At 49.6% G+C, this 17,327-nt stretch overlaps 1 protein-coding gene across 2 annotated transcripts in view; it reads right to left on the bottom strand.

Moving 5' to 3' along the window:
* Window positions 1-16,479: 16,479 nt before the first annotated feature.
* The window catches only part of GALNTL6 (polypeptide N-acetylgalactosaminyltransferase like 6), a 451,077-nt gene continuing 450,229 nt past the window's right edge, over window positions 16,480-17,327 (bottom strand). For both annotated transcript variants that reach the window (XM_054204217.1, XM_054204218.1), the window contains one exon: window positions 16,480-16,863. In XM_054204217.1, coding sequence (XP_054060192.1) covers window positions 16,696-16,863 — 168 coding nt within the window. In that variant the 3' untranslated portion in view covers window positions 16,480-16,695. The remainder of the gene's footprint in view (window positions 16,864-17,327) is intronic.

Genomic DNA, 17,327 nt, shown 5'->3' with positions numbered 1-17,327 from the left:
GGAAGGTACAACCTCCGTGGCCGACGCTGTGGCCCGGGGGGGGGGGTGTGCCGTCCCCAGCAGCTGCTGCCGTGCTGGGCAGGGTTTGCCCAGCTGCACTTACCACTTGCGTGCGTAAAATATTTGCACAAGGCGTTCCTTTACCAGGAGGTGCCTTCTCTGTCTTTGCGTGACCAACGTTGCCACCGTAAGTGCCAGCAGCTTGTAGAGGTCTTCTGTGCAGCGTATGTGTCAGCAACTTGGAGAGATTTTCTGTAAAGTTTCAGCCCAGTCCACGTTGGTAAACTCACATGCCACATTTTTCAAGTTCGCAGTGCCTAAAACGTTGACCCGAGTCCTGCAGGCTGGCTTGGTGGCCACAATTGTTCCTGACATAGCCTGTTGCACTTTGGATTATTATTCGACATGGAGTTTGATGGCAAGTAAGCCTGCCTGGCAGCTGATTGTTGCCCGCAGGATGCTTGACCTGGTCGTTGGGGTTGGGTTTGCCAAGCCCGAGCGTGGCTGCGCCATTCCCTTCCCCACGGGCGGTCACACAGCTCTGCCCGTGCGCCCCGTGGCCGTGCCAGGTGGGGTGGGTTGGTTTCCTCGGCCCTGACGCTGGTCCTGGGAGCGTTTGCGCTGCCTGAGCTCAGCCTGGTGCTCCTCCATCCCTCTGCCACCCAGGGCTCGCCCCCACGGGAGCGGGGCCACTGCCGGTTCTGCTCCTTCCCCCGCCTCCCCGGCACGGCCACGCCAGCTCTCACCCTGCTCTGCTCTTCAGAGACAAACCACCCGCTGCAGCACTTTGCATCCCCAAAAAGCATATTGTTCTGCCGCTTCCTCCATGTACCACGTTTTGAGTTCCGAGTTTTTTTGCCTCACTGGCAGCTTTCTGGTTAACTAGCTGATTCCGTTAATAATGAGCTATGTGAAACACAATTACAGATAATTGGAGAGTAAGAATGCTATGCAAGGCTCCTGGAAGGGACAGGAGAAGAAAAAAAATAAAAAGCTATTTAGTACACATACAGGTTTTCACAGACGGCCTCACTCACCCTCCCCTCTCCTCAGGGATTATGGAATCATACAATCACAGGAGGTTTTGGGTTGGAAGGGACCTTAAAGCCCCCCCAGTGGCACCCCCTGCCCTGGGCAGGGACACCTCCCACCAGCCCAGGTTGCTCCAAGCCCCAGCCAACCTGGCCTTGAACCCCTCCAGGGATGGGGCAGCCACAGCTTCTCTGGGCACCCTGGGCCAGGGGCTCACCGCCCTCACAGCCAAGAATTTCTGCCTCAGATCTCATCTCAGTCTCCCCTCTGTCAGTGGAAAACCCTTCCCCCTCGTCCCACGGCTCCCCTCCCTGCTCCAGAGTCCCTCCCCAGCTTTCCTGGAGCCCCTTGAGGGCCTGGAAGGGGCTGGAAGGTCTCCCCGGAGCCTTCTCCTCTCCAGGCTGAGCATGGGACTTTATGACAACCCCGTTATCACGAAGTTACACACATCCCTAAGTCATCCTTTGATAACCAAGGCACTAAGGCTGGCACCTACACGCTGCCCGAAGCTGTGTAAGTGTATTGGCTTTTCCATAATTAAGATGGTCAATAGCCACTGATTGGATTTATCTGTTCCCTGAAGGAAAAAAAATGAATAAATTAAACTGTTAGCTGCAGACTTCTTAAAGACCCTGGAAAATGTTAGGGCTACAAGGATAGGATACGTTACAGACAGAGATGAAAAGCTGAACGACAGACAGAAAGATAAAGAAAAGTTAAGGCTGCTGAGTATTTCCACAGGCTAAGGTGTTTAGAAGGCTTCATTTTTCTCTGTGCTCTATTTCTTCCTTGTAACAACTATGCTTTTACAATTATTTTGTAAATCCCTGACTTCTTAGTAATACAGCTTCAACACCAAGCGCGTTCCGTAGGGATTGTAAAGTGGTTTTGTGCCGAGCAGGGACGGGGAGCAGAGGCTGCGGTACAAGGATGTGGCCGAATACTCAACCCACATTCCCAGCCAGCACCTTGTAGTTTGTCCTCTTTAAATACAGAGGGATGGGAGGAGGGGTGTCTTTTTTTTTTTTTTTTCTTTTTTTCCTTATTTTGCTGCCCAGTGCGTTTCCTTGGCATGGCCGCTCCGGGAGCGGCGAAGGAAAGGAGCAGGGTCAGGCTTTTGTTCCTTGGCCAGCACAGTGAGCCGGGCTGCCTCTTCCCTCTCTTAACCCCAGAAGTCTTAATTGGGGGGAAAAAATGCTTTTCTTCTCAAAATAGTTATCATCAGGTGTTCAGTATAGGTTATACAGGTTTGAGGAAGCATTACACAAATGCTTTAAGCAGGCAAGAGCGAACTGCTGCAATCACAGACAGCCTCAAGCGTGACGGGACGCGACAGAAATTGCAATTCTTTAAAAAGTTTCCCGGCCAGAGGATGCTCCCGCCGGGACCCGGTAAATGGACCCAACAGCTCCCAGGAATCCAGCCTGCCGGCAGTGGCAGGACTAAGGTGTCTGCCAAGCCCAGACCTGCTCCGGTACACGATGCTCCATAGTCTGATGGAGCAGGAGGGAGCAGAAAACAAGGCAAAGGAAGGGTATTTTTGTGCTTTTTGATGCCAGCTCCTGCAGCTCTGGGGCTTTTCCATAGGCACTCAGCCCTTGCAGCTTTATCAATAACTTCTAGCCACGACAGCTAAAGAAAACCACCATCTTCCCGTCCTCGCTCCCCAAGGCCTGTCACCCTCCACCCCCCCGAAACCCGCCGAGAGCTCAGCCAGCCCTACAGCCAGTGCGGACACACGGAGAACAGACTGTATGAGGGAAACTGGTGAGTTTTGGATGCTTGCCGCTGGCAAACCACTTTGTCCTTCCAGCTCCGGAGTTGTGCCTCTTCCTCTTTCTCTGAGGATGAAGCTTCCTGGGACTCCTAAAGGGGTCTGCTGACCTTTGCTGGGCTCGGCTGCCGTGGCCAGCAGGGAAGACTGGCTTCTGTTGCCACAGCAATGGGAGCCCAGCCCCGCTCCCAGCAAAGGGTTTGGGGAATTTCTTCTTTCTGGGACATTTCTTCTTTCCAGGGCATCACTGCCACAAGAGAGACAGCAACTAGGTGAAGCCTTCAGGTATCACAAGCACATATATCATAAAGTCATTGAATCACAGACTGGTTTGGGTTGGGAGGGACCTTAAAGATCACCTAGTTCCAACCCCCTGCCCTGGGCAGGGACACCTCCCACCAGCCCAGGTTGCTCCAAGCCCCAGCCAACCTGGCCTTGAACCCCTCCAGGGATGGGGCAGCCACAGCTTCTCTGGGCACCCTGGGCCAGGGGCTCACCGCCCTCACAGCCAAGAATTTCTGCCTCAGATCTCATCTCAGTCTCCCCTCTGTCAGTGGAAAACCCTTCCCCCTCGTCCCACGGCTCCCCTCCCTGCTCCAGAGTCCCTCCCCAGCTTTCCTGGAGCCCCTTGAGGGCCTGGAAGGGGCTGGAAGGTCTCCCCGGAGCCTTCTCTTCTCCAGGCTGAACCCCCCCAGCTCTCTCAGCCTGTCCCCACAGCAGAGGGGCTCCAGCCCTCCCGGCATCTCCGGGGCCTCCTCTGGCCCCGCTCCAACAGGCCCATGTCTCTCCTGTGCTGAGGACTCCATGTGCAAGAGAAAGACTTTTTGCATGGAACAGAAGCCCAGCAGCACCCCCTACACCAAAAGCAGCCAGCACGGAGGACGTGAAATTGCTGCTTTTTGCTTTTTGTTTACTGGAAGTCGGAACGTGGTGGCTCCCAAACCAACACGGGCTCTTCTGGTACTTTGCATGTCTTGATGCAAAAGCTCTGTCAGAGAGAGGGAAGAGGCAGGACGCTGCGCTCAAAGCTTTTCACAAAGTGCTAAACTCTCTTATAATTACACACAAAAAATTAATATATTACATGAGAAATGGTCGCTAACCTGCACGCAGCATCCCGTCTCACTAGATACACGGCCAGGTGACACACATAAAACCAGCTTTTTCCCACCCCGTCGCTCGCCTGGGCCGTGCCGTGTCGCCCGTTCTGCAAACCCAGTGTCTTCTCCGTGTGGGAGCTGAAATGGCACCGAGCCGGGCAGGGACAGGGACGGCTCTGGGCACGGGGGCGATGCTGGCCTGCCTCAGCTCGGCAAGGCGCCCGTCGCGCCATGGCCAAGTGGCCAGCACGCAGCCGCAGCAGGCTACCCACCTTGAAAGGCAGGTTAGATCCCCTAAAGGGTGAGGGGCACAGATCTTAATTTTGTAGCACGCTGTTTGGAAGAAATGAACTGAAACAAGCAAAGGCAGCTTGCCATGAATGGTTATAGTCCTACATCCATCATTATTCAAGACCCACACGCCGGTCGGCTGGTGTCCTTTGTTGGTACCGCGTCCATAAGCTCTTCGTAGCAAAGCCATCTGCATTCTCAGTGGGGCACGCTGCAGTTTCATCTCCCCACCGTTCCCTGCCCGTCCCAGCTGCTGTTTCAGAAATGGTTAAATAGACAGTCCTTGCTCACAGGTCTACGCAACAACCGCAAACGACACCGTGAGCTCCCTCATGGGGCTGGCACGCGACTTCCCACCATCAAATAGCTCAGTCACTGACCTGATTTTTGGGTCGGCGTGGTCGCCTTGCAGTTGTATGTCCCAGTGCTTGGAGAGTCATCTCAGAGGGCAGCAAATGCAGGCTTCTTGGCGTAAAAATGGTGGAGACGCAGTTGGATCGCGAGGTAGGAACAGGAGCCCCTGAGGCAAAAGAGCTCAAAGATACCGGGAGTGAAACTGTAAAGACTTTACATGGCCTTGGGTATGGCCTGTTGCCGCGTGGGACTGCTGAGGGAGACAGGGGAGTGCTCGGGTAGCAGCAGTTCCCCCCACCAACTGCAGCCCCTGATGCTGGCGGTGGCAGCATGGACCCTCCTGGGTCACCCAAAGGGTGCAGGTGGCCTAAGGAGGTGCTTTGGGGGGATGCCCACTGACGATGGGCTTCCTGATCTCAGTTTGGGTTCTGGGGAGCACCGAGGAGGACCAAGTGCCCCGCACACAGTGCCCATCTTCTCGGCTCGCTCAGGCGGTAGCGACCGAGCCAACCCGGGCGGCAAAGGGCTGCGAGGCGGGAGCTCGGGGTGAGTGGCGCTACTCGGGCTGTCTCAGCTCTTCCCGCTTGTCTGTCTGCTGGGAGCTGCTTTCATTCTACCTGCCGCTGCTGCTTCTCCCTGCCAGAGCAAAAGTTTGCCCTGGCATTTCCTTAAAGTACAGGTTTATCAGTTCTGAATCAGGAAACACGTTTTATTAGGCTTGGAGCAGCCTGGGCTGGTGGGAGGTGTCCCTGCCCAGGGCAGGGGCTGGCACTGGGTGATCTTTAAGGTCCCTTCCAACCCAAACCGTTCTGTGATTCTAAGACAGTGATGAATGTCACTTAAGAATCGCTTAGGCAGAGGAAAAAAAAGTTATATTAAAAAACCCCCCTGTTTTTTCCCTCCCCTCATCTCAAAATCCAACAGAAGCACCTAACTAGAGCAATCCAAACACAACCACCCCACCAGACGCCCTCTTCTACGCCCACTCCCCAAGGCCCCCAGCTGAAGAGGTGGCTGCGATGCCCCTCAGACCCGAGGGGGACCCACACAGACGTGCCCCCTTGGCAGCAGGGCGCAAGTGCCACCACCGGGCTCAGGTATCGCTCGGGGCTGGTGCCCTCACCGCCTTTCCACAGCCCCTTCTCCTCCCCTCAGCTTCAAATCTGACTGCTCTCCTGATGTGTCCCAACCTGCAAAAGCCCTTTAAAGCTTGTTCCTTGAAGGCTTGCACCTGATGTTACCAAAGGTAATTAGATAATTGATACACAACTCACACGAGCCTCCCCGGTTTCTTTCCCCAGGCCGTGAGCCTTAAACGATGCAAATGGGCGCGTCCTCTCTTGTTTTACTGCGTTTAACTCTAGGCTACGTTAAAACTAGCGCCTAATTGGTTTTGATGTATCTAAAGCACTTTATTGTTCCTTTAATAATAATTTTTAGTTGTTCCCAGTTGTTCCCTTGCCAAGGGTAGTAGTGCCTGTAATGTTAACGACTCCAGCCTCGTTAGGGACTTGATGTGAGTTTTTGTTATCCATAAAATCCCCCTCACTTGTATTCTGTTGTGTCGTTGTAACCACCGCTGCAGATTATCTTCATTCTGGCACAATATTTACCAAGGTTTGCTCAGTGGAGCTGCCTGTCAGGGATTAGGCCCAAACAGTTTAGGTGGAAAATATCAGTTTTTCTTTTTTTTTCTTCCTTTGGCTGGCACTTGACTACAGCACCCTTTAAAGCTCTCTAGACGAGAAATGGGCACGTATTTTCAGTGCATGCTTATAGTTTTCTTATTTTTGCTACTTTTGATGTTTAAAGGTCTTCAGAAGCGATGCTCACTTTAACCGTCCCCTCAGAAAGCTGCCTGAATAAATTAGATTGCGTCCAGCGAAATCCTGCCACAACTCTGCCATGTGCAGCGGCCGGCGGGGGTGAATGTGACCAGCTCTTTGGGAGGAGGCAGTTCTACGGTGGAGATACAGCCCTGAAGAACTGAAGGGTGTGGGCATGCGTTCAAAAATCAAAAAATTTCAAGAAGTTACAGGGCTCAAAGTAAAGAGGTGCCAATAAAAAAAAAAAAAAAAAAAAAAAAAGAAAAATCGTTCCTTTAAAGATAAATAAAGCAATAGGCAACAAGGTACTCTTCCTTCCCTGGTCTTTGAAGGTGGCCGATGGACTCCTGCCGTTCCCTGCGTGGCTCCTGCGGCGGGCCAGGCCTGCTCAGGAGGGCGACGTGTTTCACACCTTACCAGTTGGAGGTGGAAGAAGAACCAGTGCTGGGAATTTCTCGGTTGTATTTTTTGTCGCTGTGGAGGGCAGGGGGGACAAATAAATCCCTACCTGTGTGACTTTTTGCTAGCACCAAGTCCTCGCTGCCGTTCCCTGTGCTCCCTGGCATGTCACCTGGGGACTCTTGTGTGCCTGCCACTGCTGTGTCCTCGCTCCTGCATTTGCCTCCGATTTCGGGGCAGGAGTGTGGCTATTGCCGGAGCTGACAGGGCTCTTCCTTGGGGAGGGCGACGTCGGTGTCCCTCTGTGGCGTTCACAGAGCCGGTGGCCGGGGCCGCGGGACCAGTTCTTTCATCAGCAGCAGAGGAACAACAAACCGAAACACTGATGCTGGAGCTTCCGAGAGGTATTTAATCGTTCAGATTGTGGTCATTTTTTTTTTTTTTTTCCTAAACTGTACTTCAGCAATCTTTTACTTGGTATTCCGTCACATAATACATCCAAATATAAAATAGGACAGGTGTACAATTTTTATTCCATACTTCAGCTGCTTAATTACAGTCCAGTAATTTACAGGCATGCGCTCTCTGTAAATCCTTTAAGCATGTTTCGAAAACATCACTGTAATGCATCGTTAAGTTGGTCAAAGCTTCTACAACTGTTTAATAACATCTAAGCCAACTATCTCAGACTAGTCAGTGCAGAAGTGTATGTTTTCCTTTTACTTATTATAATGTATATATTACTAATCATAGTCTATTGTATAATACTTCAAATGCACGCACCTGAAAATATTTTCCCCGTTTTATTTTTTTTCCAGAGAGCTATATTTCCTAAATTACAACAACCAAAGAATTTCACCTCGATTCCCAGAAAATTAGACAACTCGGCTTTGCTTGTTGCGGGAGCTCTACCAGCCGCCTGCCAGCCCAGCTCCTCGCTGCCCGCTTTGCTGACCGGCACGTGGATAGGGACGTCACAACGGTGTCTCCAGCTCTTTACGAATAGTTCAGAAGAGTTGAATTGCCAGGGAATGTTTTGTCCTGAATGTGGTTTAACAGCGAGTGAAGGCTGTAATTCCAGACTCTCAGAAAAGCGAGAGAAATGGCTATTTTGCAGGATACCTGCAGGAAAGGGCGCCTGGAAAACGCTCCGACCATCGGCAAGGCTGGGTGACAAACAGAAGCATCTCAGAGGCTCAGAAGGGACCACAAATTTCTATTTTGCCACCTAATCCTTGGAAGATCATGTGTGTGTTTATGTGGGCTGGACCGCAGCGAGGGCTGGGATGAGCGATGGAGCACATCGCTGGAAAGCCGGGCGATGCCCAGCTACTCCGGCCAACAGCGTTTGAGGTGGAGAACCACCGGTCAGGCCAGAGTCAGCAGGAACGTGCCCCTTGCAGGGCTGGCAGCCATGGGGAAAGACTCCCAAGCCCAGGGATCAGGGTGATATCGCCACGGCACAGAATTGTATGGAAAACTGGCAGCAGAGCCCTGATGAAGCATGGTTATCCGCTCAGGTGTAGCCCACCATGAAACCTTGAGATGTAGAGCAATGTGGAGGCTGACATGGGAATAGAGGGAAACAAATTTTGGGGGGCTTATTTTTCTTCTCTGTGAAATCCCCCTTCCTCGGCGGATTTAACAGCGCATTGCACAGCCTTGGCGCTGGTGCGCTCATCTCCTGGGACCTCGCTCAGCCAAGGGACAGGTTCCATCCATGTGCCCTGCTTACAAACTACTGCCTCCGGAGGCTGTGTAGGAAATGGGAAACAGGAGACAAATGAACGGGGTCTCTGCCAAGACGAAAGAAAAGCTGATGTTTTACTGCCATCTCTGCAAAGGCAGCTTTGATGATGGGAGTCACGGGGACGTCTTTTTGTAGACATTAACTTTGCTGACCTATTGGAGAATAAACTGAAAGCAAAAGCTGCTGCGAGATGGACAATCTCCCTCTTTTGGGGTTCTGTAAGAAAAGCCCCTCTGACTCTCTGCAGCTTGACTCGCTGTTAACCCGCGTCATGCATTAATCAGTAATGACGCTGATCACGCATCCATTTCAGATTTGCCATAATGCCTTCAGTTAAAGTTGATACAACCCTTTGGTGGCTTGTACAAACCACACGTTAATGTAATTCTCAGTTTCTTGTAACTACGTTAGCTCAATAAGGATAATGACAAGTACCCTGCTTGCCAAGGGTAAGTTCAGCTGCTTCTAAACATCCGTAAGAAGTGTATCCACCGAATAAGATGCCTCTGTTCTTACATATTCCCCTCTCTGGGTAGCGCTGAATTTTGAAGACGGCTGAGAAAGCAGATGAGTGATGCAATTTGCTCCCTCAGAGAGGTTTGTCTGTGCTACGAGCTCTATCTCTGCCATGGGCAAAGTTCGTGGTGAAACTGATGGCAAGGCCAGGACCTCTGCCTTCTCCTCGGGGGCTTCTCTCCTCCCCACCCCCTGCACAAGCCGCAGGGGCACCCGGGCCAGGAAGGCTCCTGGCTCTGCCAGGTCACCATCAAAGCAGCTTCAGTCCCACTTAGCTCCAGGAAGGGACCTGCAGCAGCAGAAACACCTCTGGCACCAGCCAGAAAAGAGGGAAGAAAGAGGTCGGGCATTCTGGCAGAATCCCTGCCGATGGGGTCCAGCAGAAGGAAAGAAACACCAAACAGGGAAAATAAAGAAAATACCTGAACTGGATAAACAGAGGTGAATGCTGCAAGGAGTCACCGAGGCAGAGCCACCCCGTTCTGGTTTTAAGAGCCATATGAGATGTCTGCAGAGAAGCACGCGTTGTCTGGACCCACGCAGGGAGCAGGCAGAGCTGCTTTGCACTGATCTGGGTTGACGTCTCCTGGAAAATTTAGCTAAACACTTCTCCTCCTTCGAAAACACCCGAGATGCAGCAAAATATCAACCTGAGGTAAACCACTGACCGTAACGTTCTGCTTCTACACACTAAACACAAAGCATCCTTCGGAACGCAGGTACGTACCTTCGGTGGAACACTCAGCCCTGGCTGGTGGCCAGTCCAGCTTTGCTCTCCTTGGGCTCACGTATTTCACCACCAACACATCAGATTACGCAGTTCTCTTTACCCTAAATTTCAGTCCTTTGCAGGAGGGGGTGGAACTGATTGCCTCTCCATTCCTGAATGTTTGTGATGGAAATAAACACGCAAGCCCTGCTATGAAGAGGTATCCAAAATTATCAGTGGCTGACCTTTGTAGGCCATGCTTCCTTCACGTCCAGAAATAAACCCTGTTCCTGCCTCTTCCCTTTTACCACCAATTTCCTCCTTCCCTTCTCAATTAAACTGCCAGCCCCTAATCTCACCGTTTGGCCTTTCACCTCTGCACAAGCTCACGGCTCCTGATCTTCTTAATCTCAGATCATTACCATCAATCACGCCTTTGGGCGAGTGAAACCCTCCTCTCACCGAGGGCTGCCAGGGCCCTACGGATCTTCCCGGCTGATAACACCGCTTTAGATCTGGTGCCAGTCGGGGGTTTTGACTAAACTGTGCCTGCTGGTGGTTTGTGCCAATTAGATGCTCCAAGCTGATCAGCACAAATGTGCTGGGGCTGTGGTTCCTCCCAGCTTGAGTCGTTTAACTGGGAGAGGTGAAGGATTAACTTAATTAAATCAACTAATACTTTGACAAAGCATTAGGGATACCGCCAAGGTTAATGAGGGCTAAGGTTAATGAGGACCAAGTTTTCCTTTCCTGTGTCTTAATGTCTTTTAGACAGAAGCACTGCCCAGCCTTCCTCACTGCAGCCCCCACCACATCCTTACACCGTCCACAAGAGCCGTCTCCGTGCCTAATTCAGCTGCTTCTCAAAAATGGCTCATCCTGACTTTTCGTGCACCTTCTGCTGAGCAGGGGCTTTCCTGCTGGCCCACTTTGCATGGCTCCTTCTCATCCATATATCCATATATTCCCTGGGGCCAGGCACCTACCGCGGTGGCCACACAAAAGAAACTTCTATTTGTGTACAATTAACAACACTGTGGATGTCACACCTCTAGGTAACCGCAAATTCTTGCTGTTTTTAACCCATCTCCTCTTCACATGGCTCCTTCTCACCCATGCATTCCCTGGGGCTGGGCTCTACCGCAGTGGCCACACAAGAGGAACTTCTCTTTGTGTATAATTAACAGTGCTGCGGATGCGGCACCTCCAGGGAACCACGAAATCTTGCTGGTTTAACCCATCTCCTCTTTGTTCCCCTGTTGCCTGCGCTCTTTTCAGAAGGGCCATGGAAGACCTTAACACTTCAGGTCTTGTAAAAAAGACAAAAATACTAAGCTAACGGGAAGCTCGTAATTAGCTAAGACTCCTAAGGCATATCAGACTGCAATGCCTGAATGCAATTTTTTTCAGGAACTGTTCCTAGGGAGTGATTTTTTCCCCTCTGGCACCGTGCTGCCCATCTGCCGTGCCAAATGCCAGCCCAGCACTTCGAGAGGTCCTGCTCCGGCCCCGCTCCGTGACACTCCGAGCGCACGGACAGCCCCCGCGCGGAGCACGGGCATTTCTGAGTCCTGCTGAAGCTTTCAGGAACTGCGACGCGTTTTCCTCATCATCCCTGGCTAAACCTCCTCGTTGTTTGTTTGCTTCTACGCAGGTTTCTTAGACAGTTTTTAGAAGTTTTTTTCCCCTCTGTTTAGATTTTCTTCAGTCCAGTGTATTCAGAATTATAAGACGGGAACATGAGATTCCAGGAGACCTCAGGACAGATTTATGTGTGACGCGTGGTTAAAAAAAACCCCTGTTAGCAACTAACTATACAGATTCACTAAAATTTGGGTTTTTTTTTTTTAAGAGTAAAAATCTTAAATAGAAAGCGCTACACACTAAAGATTTACTAAACTATGTTACTTATTTGTCTAAAATTTTCCAGTCAATGGATACTATTTCAGAACAAGAAGTTTAGCAAAATCTCTTGGTATACTAGACATACATAATGCAATACCAGGTATTTTTATATATACTATATACATATATAATACAATACCAGGTATTTTTCCTTGGGTTGTGGGGTTTTTTTCTTGTTTGTTTGTTTGTTTGTTTTGTTACCTTTTGGCTTATTCCTGATAATTTTTTAAAGGTCTTTCAAAACTTCCCGATAGGGCACGATACCCCCAACCAGGGCAATCCTCAAAATGTTGCATAAAAGCAGCGCTGGACCCTTGTGCTCGTTCTGGGAGGCCACACGGACCAGCTTTGGAAGGGGGTTAAACAAATGAATTCCTGAACTTTACACGTCTGATAGGAGCTACAAAAAAGCTACTTCCGATCAGCTTTTTTGTTTGCAAGGGTTTTGAAATGGTTTTCCTAACAGCCTTGATGGATTAAAACCCTCAAATAAGTCCGTTACCACATTCTTTTTTTAATGTACATCCTGTGTTCTCTTGGCAAACGCTGGGCCGACAGCATTAAAGATCGATGCTCTTTAAGCAGAAACCGGGCGGCCGCCGCATTGCCAGGCCCCCGGCGCTGCCACGCTCCATCCCCGTCTCCCCAGCAGCTCAAAAGGGTCCCACTCACGCAGTCCCTTGCAGAAGTGAGCAGTGAGATTGTGAATAAATTCTGATTATGATGACTTTTTTTAAAAAAAAAAAACAACTCAAACAAAGGTGACATCCACTCTTACAGAGGTGCAACCCACCAAATCAGTTTGATTAAGCTATTTATAGACATTTCCTCTTCGATTTTCTGTGGCATTGAATTTCCCCGAGCTCATGGAGATGCGGTGCCTGGAAGCTGCCGGTCGGCAGCGGTTGTGAAGTGCTCAGCATCTTCCCCTCAGGCTCAGCCTGGCTTTACCACGAGGAAGACCTTGTTCAGCAGCGACAGGCCATTTATTCGCAAACCGATAACCCCTGGGAAGCAGGCATTACATCATTAAAATATCCGTACTGTTGGAGAATGTTTGTTCTAAGGCAATCTCATTTTCCTGGGCTCAGGCTGTGCCCAATGGAAAGTGAAGTCTCGTCACGTCTCTGCAACAAGACAGTGAAACCTTTCCCAGCTCCTCCCGCCTCCCTCAGGCCCTCTCCCCTACTCTGGAATAGAACCACAGAATCACGGAACGTGTCGGGTGGGAAGGGACCTCTAAAGGCCACCCAGTCCCACCCCCCTGCAGTAGCAGGGACATCTCCAACTAGACCAGGTTGCTCAGAGCCTCGTCCAGCCTGGCCTTGGATGTCCCCAGGGATGGGGCCTCCACCCCCTCTCTGGGCAACCTGGGCCAGTGTCTCACCACCCTCAGTGGAAAGAACTTCTTCCTAATGTCTCATCTAAACCCACCCTGCTCTAGTTTAAAACCACTATATATATATCCAGGGAAACACAGCATTTTAGAGCTTTAGTTGTGCTCGGTGTTTATTCCCGCCTTTCCAGTTCCTCTCTCCTGTGGTAGTCATTTGCTGGCCACAAAAAAAAAAGAAGAGTCCAACAATCTTAAACTGGAAAAGTTCAGGGTAGGTGCTGATGAACTCTCAAGATACAAAGACCTTCTTTTCTTGATTAAAGCCCTCTCAACCATAAAACAATTAATTGAAAAAAACCCTGAGCAAGTCACCAGCTGGGGCGGATTAGTACAGCTCCACTCAAATGATGAGCCCACCTCAGCTGATGCTACCCGTGCACGAGATTCCAAATGTATTCAGAATTATCTGTTGGTTTGTTTTTTTTTTTTTAATTCTGCGAAGAAACATCACAGTCTTTTGGAGAAATGCATATTAAAGCTAAACGCTCCCGGTGAAAGATGAGAGGAAGATATATCTGCCCATCCTCTCAAGTTGTTCAGAAGTTTGTTGGGTGGAAAAGATATGGCTGCGGGAAGACTTGAAGAAATGCTGGATGTTAAGTTAGTGATGAAATAGTTATCGGCGGAAAGCTCTGGAGAACACCCAAGACAGAATTTAATTTATAGGTAGGGATGATCATTTATTAGTCGTAAAACTTCCTGTGGAAGGAGCCCCGTGCTTAGCAACTCACACCCATTCTGGGGATCCCTCACCCCGACCGCGCTGCAGCGCCCTGGCCCCAGGGCCACCTTCTGCCCAGAGGAGGGACTACAGATGGCTGGGGTGAAGCTGCATGCCGGGGCTTTTTCCGTCAGTTCTTAAAAAATGAGAAATTTGCTTAAGCTGAAAACAGTGAGATAACCGCCTTCAGTATTAGGCTAATACGTCCTATAGTTTTTTTTCTGTGCAGTTCTGGATACACTAAATATTTGAAAGATCAGCCACAAAGTGAAAACAAACCTCTCTCCTCCATCTGCCTCTTCCCACTGGTCACGTACGTGTGTATATACGCACATGCGTGTGTGTCTGTTTTTATGCTGCGCTGTGGCAAATTCTCATTAAACTTTCCTCAAGATACGGACCTTCATTTAACCTTTGTATTTCCAGATTGATCAACACTCGTTTCACTGCTGACTCACAACAAACTCCAATATATTTTCCTTATTTTTTGCCTGCAAAACCTGAAAACATTACGTAGATCATATTTTCCCCCCCCGAACATCTGAATATTAGTTACGTGGACTGTTTCCTGCCAAGGACTGCGAGATCTTACAATTAGCGCCCGGCGCCGAGGAAGGGGCAGGCTTCCTCGGGCAGTGCTTCGGCCGTGCCACGTCGCGCAGGGAGGGATGTCACAGGCACGGGGGCTCTTTGCTCCCACAGCAGCCTGCTTCCCATTAGACATTTCAAACCCAGACCAGCGAGATGCAGTCAGACACGGAGAGATACAGCCCCACCAGTCTGTGCATAATGGAAATCGCTCACCTGCTTTAGCAATTCTCCTCTATTTTGGGCACACGGTGTTGCTGCCAGGACTTTTGACAGTTTGGGGCCAGTCACCAGCAGCAGCTCGAGGGCTGCGTTTACATTTTTAGGCAGCCACTTTCTTCTTCTTCCATCCAAATCCTCCTTCCTCATGCTCAGGCTGCAAATAACCGATGCTCCGAGCGCGGCACCGGGGAAGGCTGACGCTCTGGGTACCGGGAGCTGAACAAATCCGAGCTGCCTTGCACAGCAGCCCTTCTGCGTCCATTCCTGAGTGCTCCCGATCTTCATAGTGAATTTAAACAATACCTAAACCAGCTCGCTTATTTTAAAATACTAAAAGGAGAAGTCTAACTCTACACACACATTTCTTTTGGGTTATTTGAAAGATCTCTAACTTGCAGCAACTGCTCAGTGTATGGATGCGTTTCACAGTCTTCCCAGTGCGTGCATCCTGAATGCCACAGGATCTCATTCCCCTCCTAAAAAGTTCCTGTGACCCACATTTTTGGGTCTTAATCTACAACCACGAGGCGCTGCCATCAAACAACACGCGGTTACTGACGGCAGGACCATCCTCTGGGTGCAATCGATGCTCCTTGTGCACGAAGGCAGCTTAAGGAGCAGCAAGGAAAGCACAGTCCCCCTCCTCCCGCCACGCGGGGCGGATGTTTTTGGTTGTCAGCCACCTCTCCAGCAGCATCAGAACAAGCCACGTAATCACGGAGGGTATTTTTGGAACCTGAGCGCACTGCTGCAGCCACGCCTCAGAGATGTGATCTGTCTGCATTTTCATCTGCGAATTCATCTTGCAAGTTAAAGCAGGCCACGTACTTACTTGATATAAATTTATACTTGCTCTTACCTTGAAAAATCCCAAACCTGTCAATTATGTTCCACGCATCAGAATTAGCTGAATTCTGCTGAGAGGAACCATCGTTCCCCCAGACAAGCTTCAGAGGCCTCTCAAGCCAACAGCTTGGTGGGTCTGAGGGACTCCACGGGCCACGATGATCATCAACGTGACAAAAGCCCGTCTGACCCTGAACTGTGCCCAAAGCACCAAAATATCGCGACATTGAGCTTGTTTGCACTTCTCGTTCCCTCCGTCGTGAGATCTACCATGCCATTCACTTCCTAACTCTGGAAAGTTCACCTGATTGCCACCACGGACTTCTACACTCTGACAGCACCCAGCATGTTCCATGTCCATTTTTCAGCCTATTTTCAATGTAACGTATACTTTGGTAAGGACTCTACCTTTACAAAAGGTAGCTGGTCCACAAGCCTTCCATTATGCTGCAGCTGCTGCTGTTACATTTGTCACTGAAAAAAAATAATTCTCACCTTGTGTGACAATGCGATTTGAATCACAGTTGCTAAATATATCATGTATAGAAATTTGATTGCTTTACTTTTTTTTTTTTTCCTGAAAGGGGGAAACGTGAGGGGAAAAAACCTTACAGTTTATTTCATGCTTCACTACAGTGTAATTCTAGACCCTAAGAATTCTACCGTTCCTATTTTGGTAATGAATGGAATGTAAGAGGGAGGTATTTAAAATTAATTGCAGCAGTTCTGAGGGTTAAACCTGCTTAACCCAACCTTTTATTAAGAGAATGTCAACAGAGCATATATCTTGTCTAGGGAGTGCTGGGACGTCATTATTCTTCTACCAGCACGTTTAGTTCTAAAACCTGGGATTTCTTCAGGTTCCTGTAGCCGTCGTGCACACCACAAACCCAGCCCAAACCACAGCGTCTGTTCTGAGCTACTCACTGCAGCAGGATTTCACCTGAGAAACTCGGGAGTTTTGTTTTACTTTATTAACTTGGAGTATTTTTAAACAGTTTTTAAACAAAGTTTTTCCCTTGACCAGCAAGGGAATTTTCAGCCTGAAGTTCTCAGCAGCATCCGGCGAGGCTCGTGGCCAAGTTCTTCAGGTCCTGTACATCCACAGGGACAGCACGCTGGCTCCTGCATTTTCTTAAGCCTCAGAACAGATTTCCTGGATCTAGGAAATTTAATTCCTGACTCCTTTGACCCAGATGCTGGCGAAAATGTCGTCTGCAGTCCGTCGGTAATTGGGTGTGTTCATTGTTTTTTTTCTTCTTCTTTCTAGGAACTGGCCTTGCTGTTAAATTTTTCTAAAACAGTCGTATTAATATGTTCAAAAATCCACTGTTGAGTTTCAGATAAAGGATCACATCTGTTCATGAAAATCTTCTTCTCGGCTGGGTTGCAATCGATGCAGCTGCTGCTTACCGCATGGAACAAAGTTTTGTCCTACAGGAATGAAAAAAAAAATAAATAGAATTAAGTAGCAAATGCCAGGTCACTGGAAGTGTTCTCATTTTACAGAACACGGATTAAGACGGCCCTGTCTGAAATGATTTTGTGGTCTCCGTGCGCTAACCTTGTGCAATAACCACAGCCGTTATTAGGAGGCTGTAGAGAATGGAGTGGTTTTTTTCCCTTGGGTTATTATCCGTCCTGCAACTGGGGACTCAGGAGAGAATGAGGAGACATCTTCTGGTCTTTAACTAACAACCACATAAAATAGTGAAAAAACAGAATGTCTTTTAACGACCTGTGCGTATCATGTGCTTGCCTGGACCCCATGTAAATGTCTGAACCTGAAAAGTGGGGGGGTTTGTTGTTGTTTGGATTTGGTTTTGACCATTTCCAACGCGCTCCTGGGCAGGAGGATCTGTAACGGTCTGTCTGGAACATGGGTACACCTCAACTCG

This window comes from Rissa tridactyla, chromosome 5 (genome assembly GCF_028500815.1).
Source record: "Rissa tridactyla isolate bRisTri1 chromosome 5, bRisTri1.patW.cur.20221130, whole genome shotgun sequence".
In the NCBI taxonomy this organism is placed as follows: Eukaryota; Metazoa; Chordata; class Aves; order Charadriiformes; family Laridae; genus Rissa; species Rissa tridactyla.
Note: the sequence above shows the minus strand (reverse complement) of the source record. Positions and strands in the feature narration are given on the sequence as shown.